Source organism: Phoca vitulina, unplaced genomic scaffold (genome assembly GCF_004348235.1).
Source record: "Phoca vitulina isolate PV1807 unplaced genomic scaffold, GSC_HSeal_1.0 scaffold21, whole genome shotgun sequence".
Taxonomy (NCBI): domain Eukaryota; kingdom Metazoa; phylum Chordata; class Mammalia; order Carnivora; family Phocidae; genus Phoca; species Phoca vitulina.
The window spans coordinates 14,218,376-14,231,010 of NW_022589724.1; the positions used below are offsets into that span (position 1 = coordinate 14,218,376).

At 49.3% G+C, this 12,635-nt stretch overlaps 1 protein-coding gene across 2 annotated transcripts in view; it reads left to right on the forward strand.

Annotated features, from left to right (window-relative positions):
* Positions 1–12,635, forward strand: part of ZNF618 (zinc finger protein 618) — a 178,697-nt gene that overhangs the window by 132,517 nt on the left and 33,545 nt on the right. For both annotated transcript variants that reach the window (XM_032418139.1, XM_032418141.1), the window contains 4 exons: positions 201–239; positions 5,082–5,171; positions 6,093–6,128; positions 6,221–6,298. In XM_032418139.1, coding sequence (XP_032274030.1) covers positions 201–239; positions 5,082–5,171; positions 6,093–6,128; positions 6,221–6,298 — 243 coding nt within the window. The remainder of the gene's footprint in view (positions 1–200; positions 240–5,081; positions 5,172–6,092; positions 6,129–6,220; positions 6,299–12,635) is intronic.

Sequence of the window (12,635 nt, forward strand, 5' to 3'; positions counted from 1 at the left end):
GACAGATGGTGCCAGGGAGGACGGGCAATGGGTCTGGGCCTGACTGATGGCAGGGGGCACAGGGAGGGGCTGTGAATGGGCACAGAGTGTCCTGGGCACGTTGTGGTGGGATCACTGGCTGCCCCCGCTCCTCTCGCTCTTTGGCACTGGCCGCGCCATGGGTCCAGTCCGCTCACTTCTCATTTTTCTCTTTCTTGCAGACACCGAAGCCACCTCAGGGGAGGGAGCCTCCCAAGGCAGTGAGTATTTTCCCCTTGCTCTTGTCCCCCTCAGGACTGTCCCAAGGGGCCTGTGGGTTCAGGCTTTGGGGCCAGAGGGTCTTTATGACATTGTAGGATGGTACCTCAGAGCAGCCTTTCCCAAAGTGTGTTCATGGCACACATCCTGGGGAAGCTAATACATGTTCTATCAGTAATGGGTTCTCTGGCCAAATAGCCTGGGGAAGCTTGAGTTCTGCTAAGATGAACATGTTTCTTTGTGGTACACTTCCCAGGGTCCCTCACTGGCAAACTCAGGGCTGATGTTTGGGAAATGCTACTTCCGAGGCTTTTCTCATGAGCACCGATGGGCGCTAATCTCTGGGTGCGCTACCCCAGCCTGGGCCTCACAGGGCCTTGCCATCTGAGGACAGCGTTCTGCTTGCCCTGCTCCCAGATCTAAACCCACGGGCCTCAGAAGAAGCCAGATGGGTGTAGATGGGGCTGGAACCTCTCCCCGCCCAAAGAACCTGAGGTCCAGAACCTAGCCATCTACTCACAGGTGTATCCCCAACAGAACCATGTGCACATGTCCACCAAAAGATGGGAAGTGGATATTCTTTCTTTCTTTTTAAGATTTTAGTTATTTGAGAGAGAGAGAGAGCGGGTGCGAGCACAAGCATGGGGAAGGGGCAGAGAGAAGCAGACCCCCCACTGAGCAGGAAGCTGGGACCCCGACGTGGGGCTCGATCCCGGGACCCTGGGATCATGACCTGAGCCGAAGGCAGACGTTCAATGGGATGAGCCACCCAGGCGCCTGGGAACTAGGATATTCTTAGCAGCACTGTTGTAAGCCCCAGACCAGAAACCACCTGAGTGCCCAGTCAGTGCTAGGCGAATGGACAGATCAGTCGTGGTGTGTTCGCATGAAGCAGTGAGAAGGAATGATGTATGGCTACACCCAGCAATGTGGATTACCCACAAACACAATGTTAGCAAAAGGAGTCCAACACAAGAGCCCCTCCTCTAAGATCTGTGTACAGGAAGTACAAAATTGGGAAAGTGATTCGTGCTGGAAGAAATCATGGTTATCCTGGGGAAGGGGTTTTTGGGTGCTGATGACACAGGTGTTTCTGGTTTATGAAAATTGAAGGAGCTGAACAGTTTTCTGCGTCGGGGTCAGCAGACTCTTTGGTAGGGACCAGATAGTCAGGATTTTAGACGTTGCAGGCCAGACATCTCTGTCCCCACCACTCAGCTCTGCCCCGTAGCATGAACATAGCTGGAGATGATATGGAAATGAATTTTTCACCAAAACAGAGGGTGGGCAGGCCGTAGTTTGTCAACCCCTATTCTTCTTGCCATAAAAGGTTTTTAAAAATAATAAACATGATCTCCCCCCCACCCCCGCAAAAAAAATTCCATAACAAAGCAGATTGAGGAGGTGTGTGGGCCAACGCAGGGCCTTAATTGTACGCGGTCCAGAAAGCATTTCTTCTGAGGCCCTTTCCCATCCATTCTCTCCTTGGATTCCCACATCACATGAGAGGCAGGCAGGGCAGGCTAAGATTCCGTGTTCTAGACGTTCTGAGGCTCACTTAGGCCCGACACCTGCCGGAGGACCCTGGCTAGGAAGCGGTGTAAGCCTGTCCCTCCTCTCTGAGCCCTGCCCCAGCCTAGCCCCTGGCTCCCTTCTCCTTCAGAAGCTTCCTTCTCTTCGGGCTCCCGTGGTTTGCCTGTGGTCAGCCACACATTTAAAGATCTTTTCTATTTATCTTTCCTTCCTTGGCTATTCTGGGCCCCTGACTTCTCTGGCAGCCCCTCAATGATCCATTGTGTTCCATCTGGCTTCCATGGTTCCCGGAGGCCCACTGGCTGTAGAGGACTGTCACTGGGGGTATTTTTAGTCTTTCCATCACTTTTGCCTTCCTCCCTAGGGAGTTTTCTCCCCACGGCCACTGTGCTTTATTTTATTCTCAGTCCTGCACCCCTACCCTGACCCAGGCCAGCAGCGCCTGCTCAGAAAGCCTGGCGTCCTCGTGACAGGAGCCTGACCGTGGAGCCCTGGAGCCAAAAGTGTTGTGTCGAGAATACTACCAAGTCCAGCCTACCTATTTTGCAGATGAGGATACTGAGTCCCAGAGAGAACTCAGTGGAACTTGTTAGTGGTGGAGGTGGGCCTAGAAACCAGGCCTCCCTCCCGCCTTCTAGTCCAGGGTCTTTGATTTAGTTGTTAGAAAAATTGTACAGTCCGAAATGGAGGCATATGCCCAGTCACCCATCTCTTAGCTAAGAAAATAAAAGATTAGCTCCACGTCCAATTTTCTTCCTGCTGTTACATTGATTCCCTTTCCGAAACAGTATTAGGTAACGTTTACCAAGTATTTGTTGTCTCTGAGGCATTGTGCTCTCTCATTCTTTATTACAACTCTGGGAGATGAAGGTACTATCGTTCCCATTTCGCAGATGAGAAAACCGAGGTGCAGCAGTTTGGGAGTGTGTCCAGTGTTAGTCACACTGGTTGGTGGCCGAGCCGGGTTGGAGTCAGGCAGCCTGACTCCAGAGCCTGTCCCCCCAGACTGATTCGCAGTGCCATTCCTAGAGTTTCTGAGCTCTCTTGGAGGCTCTGAAAATGTGGTTTCATTGACAGAAAGATCATTTTGCCTTTTTTCCTTTGCAGATAAGTCTTTTGTCCTAATCTACTCCTGCCTTAGGTGGGTCCGGGAGTGTGGTCCCCATGTGTGTTGAGAAGGAGTGGGGTGGGATTCCGCAGAGCAGGGTGATGACGCTTCTCAGTGGCAGAAAGCTGGGGGTTCTCATTTTCTTGGAGGTGCTAGGAGGGGCTGTGTGAGCAGAGGTGAGACGGTGTTTCCAGAAGCTGTGGAGGGCGACCAGCACTAGCCAGTAGGGGAGAGGCGTTTCAGGGGCAGGGACCTGTCTGGAGCCAGACCCTGGATGGCCTTGACTTCTTCAGGTGTGTTCCCCAGTGTCCAGCACCGAGAGAGAATTACGGTCCAGATGGGACATGATGGGGCGTGTGGTGGTGGTTATTGTCTAGGCTGGATTGAAGCTGGAGCCAGGCTTGGAATCCTAGAATGGCCAGCCTGGAAGAGGTCATGGGAATCAGCTCATTATGACCTTCCTATCCCCTCAGATTAGGGGGAAAAGAAGAGAAGCTGAACCCCGAGGTAGGGTCCGCACTTGCTGAGCTGACAGTCTGAGTGAGACAGAGCAGAACCAGGTCTCTCCTCCTCCACACCCTCCCACCTCCCCCCCACTGCTGCCTGGCTGGTTCAGGGGTGGGCATGGAGGTGGCAGGGCCTGGTCCCCAGACCCTCAGAAGGACTGTGTGTGCTGACGCTGTGTGCACCTCGCTTGGGGACCCGTTAATCTCTGTGGCCCTGGGGACTTTGAGAGCCTGCAGATGCAGTGGAAGAGATGATGGGCAGAGGCAGGGAGAAGGCTGATGTCCTCTGTGCCCCTAAGTTGAGCTAAGCAGGGACCAGAAACCTTCCTGTAGAATTGCCTGGCAACCTTGGGATGGAGGGAGTCGCATCCAATGCTGTGTTTGAGTGCTGGGGAGCATAAGAAGGGCCAGAGGCCTGGTGCGTCAGTCAGGAGTGGGAGGTGGCTTCTGCAGACCGAGAAGGGCCATGTGCCCTGACTTAGCTATGGCATGGAGTTAAGTGAACATTGGAATCTTGGCTGTTCCTCGCCCCACTGTGCAGCCTTGAGCAAGCCATTCAATCTCCCTGTGTGGGGCCTCGTCAGGAAGATGGGGGTCAATGGGCCATCCCTAGATCTGCCCAAGGAATACACACGGGAGGTCCATGCTAGTGCATGGTGAGAGCAGTGTCCTGAGTGGGTCTGGCCTCAGAATTTGGATAGACCTAGGGATCATCCAGACTCTGGCCCTGTATTCGTTACCTCTTGCTGTGTAACACATAGCCCCAAAACTGAATGACTTAAACGAACATTGGTTATCTCGATTTGTGTGGTCAGACCTTGGGTGTGATTTCCCTGGGTCCTTTGGCTGTGGGGCTCCTGGGGCAGGGGAGGTGTGGGCCAGGGCTGTGGTTTCCTCTTAAGCCTCAGCCAGGGAAGGAGCTGCTTCAACACTCACGCGGCTGTTAGCAGGCTGGGTCCTTCCCAAGCTGTGGAACTGAGGGCCTCACTTCCCCACTGGCTGTTCCCCAGAGGCTGCCATATGGCTCTCTCTCTGGGGCAGCCCGTAAGAGCAAGGCAGTGTGAGCGAGACGAAAGTCACGGTCTTTTGTAACCTAACCTCAGAAATGACATCCCATCACTTTATCACATTCCCTTCATTAGAAGCAAATCCCTAGGTCCCGCTCAGGCTCAAAGCAAAGGGATGACACGGGTGTGTACGCCAGGAGGCCAGGGTCATTGGGAAGCTGCCTATCACAGGCCCTCCTCGCTGTGGGGCTTGGGACAGGTCCCTTCTGATCCTCCGTCTACACGTGTGTTAAGTGGGTTACGACTTCCTGCCTTGGTCACAAGGACCAACGGAGGAAAGGCAGACGAAGTGCCCAGCCTGGCCCCTTGCGCATGCAGCGCCAGGAAATAGTAGGTGCAGTGACAGTTACTCTCTTGTAACCTCAAGAAGGGGGGGGGGGGGCTTAGGAGCTCGGCTCACCCAGAGTGGGATTGGGGTTTGGTTTGAACGTTGCTTCAAGGCTCTCGTATCTCCTTGTGTAGAGAACCCCTAACACTCCCAGGACAGACTGTCCACGGGTCACTGGTTGGGGCCGGTGTGGCCTAGTCCCATGTTGGCTTCTAAGGCAGATGAGCTGGCCCCCCCTAAAAAATCCCCAGCCCAAGAGTCCAAAGTCCTGGTAACTGCCTGTGTCTTTCCATCCCCCACAGACAATTTCAGGTACACGTGTGACATCTGTGGGAAAAAGTATAAGTACTACAGCTGTTTCCAGGAGCACCGGGACCTGCACGCCGTGGATGGTGAGTCGGGCCCCTCACTCTGTGAAGAGGAACACCCCCCCCCCCCCCCCCCCGGCACCAGGGCTGCTCATCTGGCTCCCCCCTCCAACCACCAATTGTCCCCTCTCTCCTCCCACCCAGAGGAAGGTCAGGCAGCAGGCAGACCATGAGGGGAGTGACCGACCCTTGAGGATTCTGGGAAAGAGAAGGTCCCCGTCATACTCCATATATTCTTCTGATTAGGGTAGCCCAAGTGAAATTGCCATTTTGGTAGGTCAGAATCCGTCGAATTTCAGCAATTTCATATCGATGCATTTTACAATTTTGTACTGAGTATTCACATGCTCTGATGAAATTAAACCAGTTTTTTAAAATGAATGATGATATTTTAGCATCTTAGGTTATAGAGTTAGAAATTAGAACCATAAATTTAGGTAATTTATTTTTAGACTCTCAAGCCTAGAAATAGGGTCTTGGACCTGGAAAGGATGGAGGGGGCTTCCTCTCTAGCTCTGCACCCCGGCCTGTCGCAAGCTGTGCCAGCCAGGCCCTGCTGCCCATTGCCACTGGCTTGTCCTCCTCTCATCCCCTCTTTTTCTCCTAACTGGTCTCTTCCTCTTTTTCTCCTGCCCTGGCACTCTAGAGTGGCTGCAGCGATCCAGAAACAGGATCCAGAAACAGGCCGGGCAGATAGCATCTGCCCTATTCCGGGTTGGGCCCTAGCCCATGGGGAGGATGAGGAACGGAGGCACGGGCTGCGTCCTGGTTGGGATGTGCTCTCCTGTGGCCCCTGGTTTTCTGGGGTGTCCACGCTGGCTACGGCGGCTCTCCTGGGTCCCAGAGAGGCTGGGAGCGTTGGGCAGAGGCAGCTGTGGGCAGGGACTAACAGGGCTCCTGTTTGCTTCTTTCCTTCTGCGGCTGCTGCCTCCCACCCGGGCGCAGTGTTTAGTGTGGAAGGGGCCCCCGAGAATCGGGCAGGTAAGTCCTTGGTGACTGCCCACCTCCCTGTCCCCGCCTGGGCTCCCAAGACCTGGTCACCAGGGCGCTAAGGGCTGTGTGTTCTCCCACAGACCCCTTCGACCAAGGTGTTGTGGCCACTGACGAGGTGAAGGAGGAGCCCCCGGAACCATTCCAGAAAATCGGGCCAAGTATGCGGGCCTCTCTCTGGGGGTGGGCTGGGTGGGGAGACAGCTGGGGGCCAGCTGAGGGGGGGCGGGGTGAGCCTTGCCATTGGAAGGGGGTGACCTCACTCATCCCGCAACAGTGCTACTGGCCAGTGATCGCTGGCTTCCTTACACCTCACTTTGCCACCTGTCAGATGGGCCAGTCTTAGGACTTCAGCTTTTGAGGAGCAGCAGAACAGCACAGGGTCAAGGTCAGGGCAGTGAGTGTAGCACATGCTTGGTGCCCTGGTGGTCTGTTAGCCGTCCTGAGCCTCGGCTCCTCACCTGTCAATGAGGACTACATTTCCCCGAAGGTTTGTTGGGGGATTAAATGAGATCGTGAATGTAAATCACCTATTAGCACAGTGCCTGGTACATAATAGGTGCTCGGAAAATAACCCTTGTTGTCATCATCCGCAAATGAAGGGGTTCATCGGCAAATGAAGCCATCCAAGGGAGCCACATGGACAATCTGTCCTTGTCCCATGAAACCCCTGAGGGCAGGCGCCACACCTGCTGCCTGTTCTCAGCGCACGTGCGTGGGGTGTGGGGAGGACACAGTGGGTGAAGCAGTTGTGGCCCTGCCTTTGGGTACTTGGCACAGGAAGGGGGCAGTAGGTCAGTGCGCAGATAGTTAGAGCATGACCTGCAGCACAGGGAGCCATGGGGGCTGGGGAAGCACCTGACCAGCCCTGGGAAGCGGGGAGGCTCCTGCTTTGGGGACCAGGGTGGGGAATGAGCTCTTGAATCACGGGGTGAAGGTAGGAGAGCAGCTCTTGTTCTAGGGAATTGAAAGGCCAATCAGTTTCTGAGTTCGGGTCTTAGCCTTGAATGCCAGAGGAAGGCATCTAGACTTCCTTCTGAGGGAAATGAGCTAGAGAGTTTCCCAAGTGGGGAAGGGACTTGATCAGATTCACATTTTAGGAAGACCATTTTGGCTGTTTCTAGAAGAATGGATTGGGTGGAGTCGGCCAGTGAGAGGTGTCTGGTCCAGCCCTTCAGGAATTTGCATTCCCCCTCCTCTCGCTTACCACCCAGCAAGAAAAGACCTTTGTTGACTCTGCCTCATTACAATAAGGATTTCAGGTAGCTTGCAAAAATACACACGCAAACATTGAATGAATGCATGAGGACATCTTAGGGCAGGAAAAACAGCGAAGCTGGAGGTGCTCCTCACAGGGTGGAGCTTGGCCCTGACCTTCGGAATGCGTTGACTGGGTCATTGCTTTCTTTGAACTCTTAAGCACTCAGGAGACTGGGGTTGGAAGAGTATCTTTGAAAGCGGTTAGTGCAGTACTTGTCAAGTTTACTATGCGCATGTGTCCAGTTTCTCTCTCTCTCGAAGAAAATAAGGAAGCCCTCAATGCTAAAACTGCTAAAAGTTAAACTGTGGTGAAACCCACCTGCGAGTGAGCCCTGTTCTGTGATGGACAATTATAGACAGATACAGGATGGGGACAGTGGGATCTGTGACCTGCCATCTCAGAACTGCTGGTCCACTGCCCCCGGGTTAGCCCTGCCCTTCCATCCTTGGCATCGTAATTATGAAAATAGAATTGGAATCAGGCACGGGTTTGAATGCTGACATCACCAGTTGACTAGCCACTTACCCCTTCTTAGTGTCCTTTGACTCATCTGGAAGTTGGGGATGAGAACATCTCTCTGTTCTGTAAGGCCGCTGGAGGATGCATGCAGGAAGGGACTAGCCCAGCCCTTGGCTTGTATTCAGGGCGTAACAAATGAGTGATGTTGTCAAGAAATGGCCAAGACTGGGAGCTTTAGAGCATCCCATCTATGAAACCCCCGCTCTACACTTCATACCTGCATGACATCCTACACGCTTTATGATCTCCCTAATCCATGGTTTCCTTAACTCAAGAATGGGCTGATGACAAGAAAACTCACTACAGAACTAGATGAAACTTGTTCCGTATATCAGTAACTGAGTTGGACAGACGACCAGTGCTAGGATCTGGGAGGAATTGTCACACATCATACACAGTTGGGAATTGCATTGAGAAAACGGAACTGGGTTTGGCTCCCTGCATGCTCCCAGCTCGACCTTTTGAAACTGAGATTGCTAGAATAGTGTGAGCATCTCCTGTTACCACTCAGGAGCTGCCTTATGAGATAAGAGTGCTGCATCTTGGGTTTCAAGCAGGCCAAGGTCACAGAACCCTAAAAATGACAAGCTGTAGAGTAAGAGGAGTCATGAGAGGCACAGAGCCCCACAAAGGGATTTTGGCCACAGGTAGAGCTTTGTAGGTCCCGGAAGAGGAAAACCCCAGAAGCAGTGCATGCCGGGAAGTACACTGTCCACATCCACATCACCTGAGCAAATTGGGGAGTTAGGTACTTAGGGAGGAGGAAGCTGGAGCCATGACAGCAGAAGAATCCTTCTAGGAGGAGACAGTTGGTCACAGGGGTCCTGCGTGTCAGCCCGCTGTCCAGCTGCAGATCTGAGAATTACTACCGTGATAGTGGTCTGCCATGATAATTTACTGCCGTGATAATGGGAGGCTCAAGAACAGTTCACTCATGTCTACTGAAAACAGTAAGTCTGGATCGTCTATAGTTTACTCGATTTTTATATGTGGCTAAGGATGAGTAACTTGAAAAACTTTGAAATTAAAAGAAAAAAGCCCAAAGCGTGAGACTATAAAAATTCCACCTAACAAGACAGAATTTAGGAGACTCGGAGGAAAAGCATACCTCTAAAAATGACCTACTACAAAATCTAGAAGAAAATTCTGTTTGACAGCCACAACTGAATCTAAGAAAATATGACTTCTCTTAGTCTGCTTGGAGTGTCATAACAAAGTGCCAGACTGGATGACTTAAAACAGCTTTATTTTCTCACAGTTCTGGAGGCTGGAAGTCCAAGGTCCAAGTGCCAGCCTGGTCAAGGTTCTGGTGAGAACCTTCTTCCTGACTTGGGGATGGCCACCTTCCATCTGTGCCCCTTACGTGGTGGGAGACTGATGCAAGCAAGCTCCCTGGTGCCCCTTGTTACAAGGGCACTAATCCAGTCATGAGGGCCCTACCCTCATGACCTCCTCTCAACCCAGTTACCTACCACAGGCCCCATGTCCAAACACCATCACATGGGGAGGTGGGGCATCAACAGTTGACTTTGGGGGTGGGGTGGGGGCCACGGTTCAGTCCATACCATGACCCCTGTGAGAGAGGAGCCTGAAATTGTCCAGTGACAGAGCAGCAGGATAAAATGAAGAGGCCGAGAAAGGAGTGCGGTGAAGGACTGCAGAGAAACAGAAAAGAGAATTAAAACCTACATTGTGCGTAGTAAAGAGCAGAGTTGATCTGCAGAAATGGAATTAATTATGGGGAGGAGAAACCTGAACAGATCAAGAGAACAAGGGGGAAAACAAGCTAACTATGGAGCCTGGGGAGCCAGTTCCAGATAATTGTACCAGTGGGACAGAAGCAATGCTCCAAAGATACAATAGAAGAAAGATTTGCTAAAGGCAGACCCATGTATGCTGATTTAAGGGCTCACCGTATGTCAGGGGATGACAGATGATTGGGCTATAATCTTCCTCAATATAAAGAGACCCGTAACTCAGTAGATCTTTGTGACTTTTTAAAACTGTAAATATGAAGGAAAAAAACATGCAGGCATCCAGGCATAAGAAAAGGCAGTTATTAACAGATGAATCCAAGGGGACTTGCCTCAGACTTCTGCACAGTACTCAGTGCCAAAAGATAATGGAATATGTTTTGAAGGGAAACGTAGATTACAACCTAAGAATTTTATATCTAGATAGATTGTAATTTATGAGTAAAGGGAAAAGTGAGGGCTTGAAAACACACTATTTTCCCCATGTACCCATCTTCAAAAAATTCATAAAATACGCTACAGTTGTGAGGAATGAATTCATAGCACAGGAGGACTTGTGGTCAATGTTAAAACCAGATAAACTAGAGATAAGTTTAAAATGTTGTGAATATGATTACAAAATTGAATGCAAAAGACAAAGATCATTCTACAGTATTAAAAACGACTTGTAAGAACACGAGAAGGAAGGAATAGGTGAAGGATACGGTAGAGTAGATTAAACCAGTCCTTCCCATAGTGTGGGCCCTACACCAGCAGCAACACCATTTCCTGGAAGCTTATCAGAAAAGTAAATTCTTAGGCTTCACCCCAGACCCATGGAATCGGAATCTCTGGGGCGGAGCCGGGCAATCTGTGTTGTAACCGCCCTTCTAGATGATTCTTAAACCTGCTGAAGTTTGAGAAGCATGGAGTAAAGCTACCTTTCTCCATGGTAATAGACTTGAAAACGTCATTTTCTGCTTAACTGTAACAGACAGATGTATCTTACATGCTGTGTAAAACAGACAAAGGAGAGTATTGGAAAATAATGGAATATTGGAGAATAATGGAAAGGCAGAGAAAAGATTTCCTGCATCAAACAACAGAAAACGAAGGAAACAAACCAGAAAGGGTAGAACATGAAAAAAATAAAGGAATCAAAACACAGAACAAGTAAAACCAAGTCAATTATAGCAATAAAAGGAAATGGCATAATCTCTTTTATTAGAAGACAAAGGTTCTCCAGTTAATTTGAAATAATGGTTTATTAGAGACATACCTCATAATACCTCATCTTATACTCTTTCTCAGGGAGCTCCCTCTTGCTTCCTTAACTAATTGAATTCCCTATTGGGATTTTCATAGCACTGTAAATGTCTCTTTTAAGAACACCCATTGTGGTTGCAGTTTTTAAGTTTGTGTGATTATTTGATTTTTCTATCTCCTTTTCCAGACTGTAAGCTCCTTGAAGGCAGGAACCATGATTGCTTTTGCTCAGCATTTTGTGGTGGCATTTGCCGAAGTATCTTTTTAATGAATTTTCCCAAGAAAATTTAAGGAAGTGTTTTTAGGCGCATGCAAATAAGGAGAAAGGAGGCTCTTATAAATGATCAAGAATTAATAACTAATGTCAGACGAACTAATACAACAGTGTAATTAAATATCTGAGCAGTGGTTCTTCAAGTTTCCTGTGTGTCAGATTTTTCTATGATCTATGTTAAAGCACAGATTCCTGGATCCTGGTCCTAGAACTTTCTTTCAGTGTGTCTTGGAGAAGTCTTGAGAACTTGCATTTCTGACCGATTGTCCGATGATGCTAATGCTGCTGGTCCAGGGACCACACCTTTTAGAAGCACTGTGTTAGAAAATAATGTCGTGTTCTGAAGGCTACAGTTAACAGTGACGATTTTGATCTCATGGGCCTTATTTATATGCATCAGACAACATTGCATCTAAATATACAAAATAAATTTGGAAGTATGACACAATGGAAGGATTGATCACAACATGCAGTCTTCAATAGAACGGGTAGACAAATAGGATCAAATAGGGTTTGAATAATACAGTTAATACAGTTGCTCTAACAGCTTTGAAGCTTATGAACAGCAAATAGTAGATCTTTTCCAGTGTTCGTGCATCAGTTATAAAAGTTATGAAAATGTTTTAAGTCCATGTTGAGAGAGAAAAACCATACACAGAATAAAAAAAAATTGAGAAAAAATACTTGTAACATATAAACAAAATTGTTGATGTCCTTAATGTATGGAGTTCTTGGCAATAAAAAAAAGGTAAATATACCTATGGAAACATTGGCTGTGACCACAAATGGGAAAGTCACAGAAGAAAAACTGCGGTTAATTAAACGTGAAAAATAGTCAATTTCCTTAGAACGCAGACAAATGGAACTTGAAAGCAGCAGTGCGGTGTGGTTCCCCCTATAAGGCAAATCTTTCTGATTGGGATGAAAATTGACCCAACCTTTTGATACGTAGTTGGTGCTCTGGTTATCAAAAGCCTTAAAAATGCATACCCTTAATTTATCCTGAGGAAATAACGAGCAACAATTACGCATAAATCTTCATTTTGCAGCGATATGAAAAATAATGAGCAAATGGGCAAACATTTCTATAGGGATGTGGATCACAGCATTTTTTTTTTTTTTTTTTTTTTGGTAAGGGAAAAATTTTGAAACAATCCACACGTCCCCTGGTGTAGTAGACTGGCTCAGCAGATTTCAAAGTCCGGGGGGAACCATGCAGCCAATAAATGCAGTAGGGATCGATGTTTATTGACTAAGCAAGATGTCCACAAAGTATTGTCGATTGAATACACCAGGTTACAAAGAGGATATGGATCAGGGCTGGCTAATTCAAGGCCCATCGGAGCCAGACAGATGACGTCAGGGGGAGAGAAGCCCGCTCTGGAAGAGATGGGAGGGAGGGGTGGGGCCTGGGGCAGATGGCAAGGTTGCACGCTCCCCCTCCA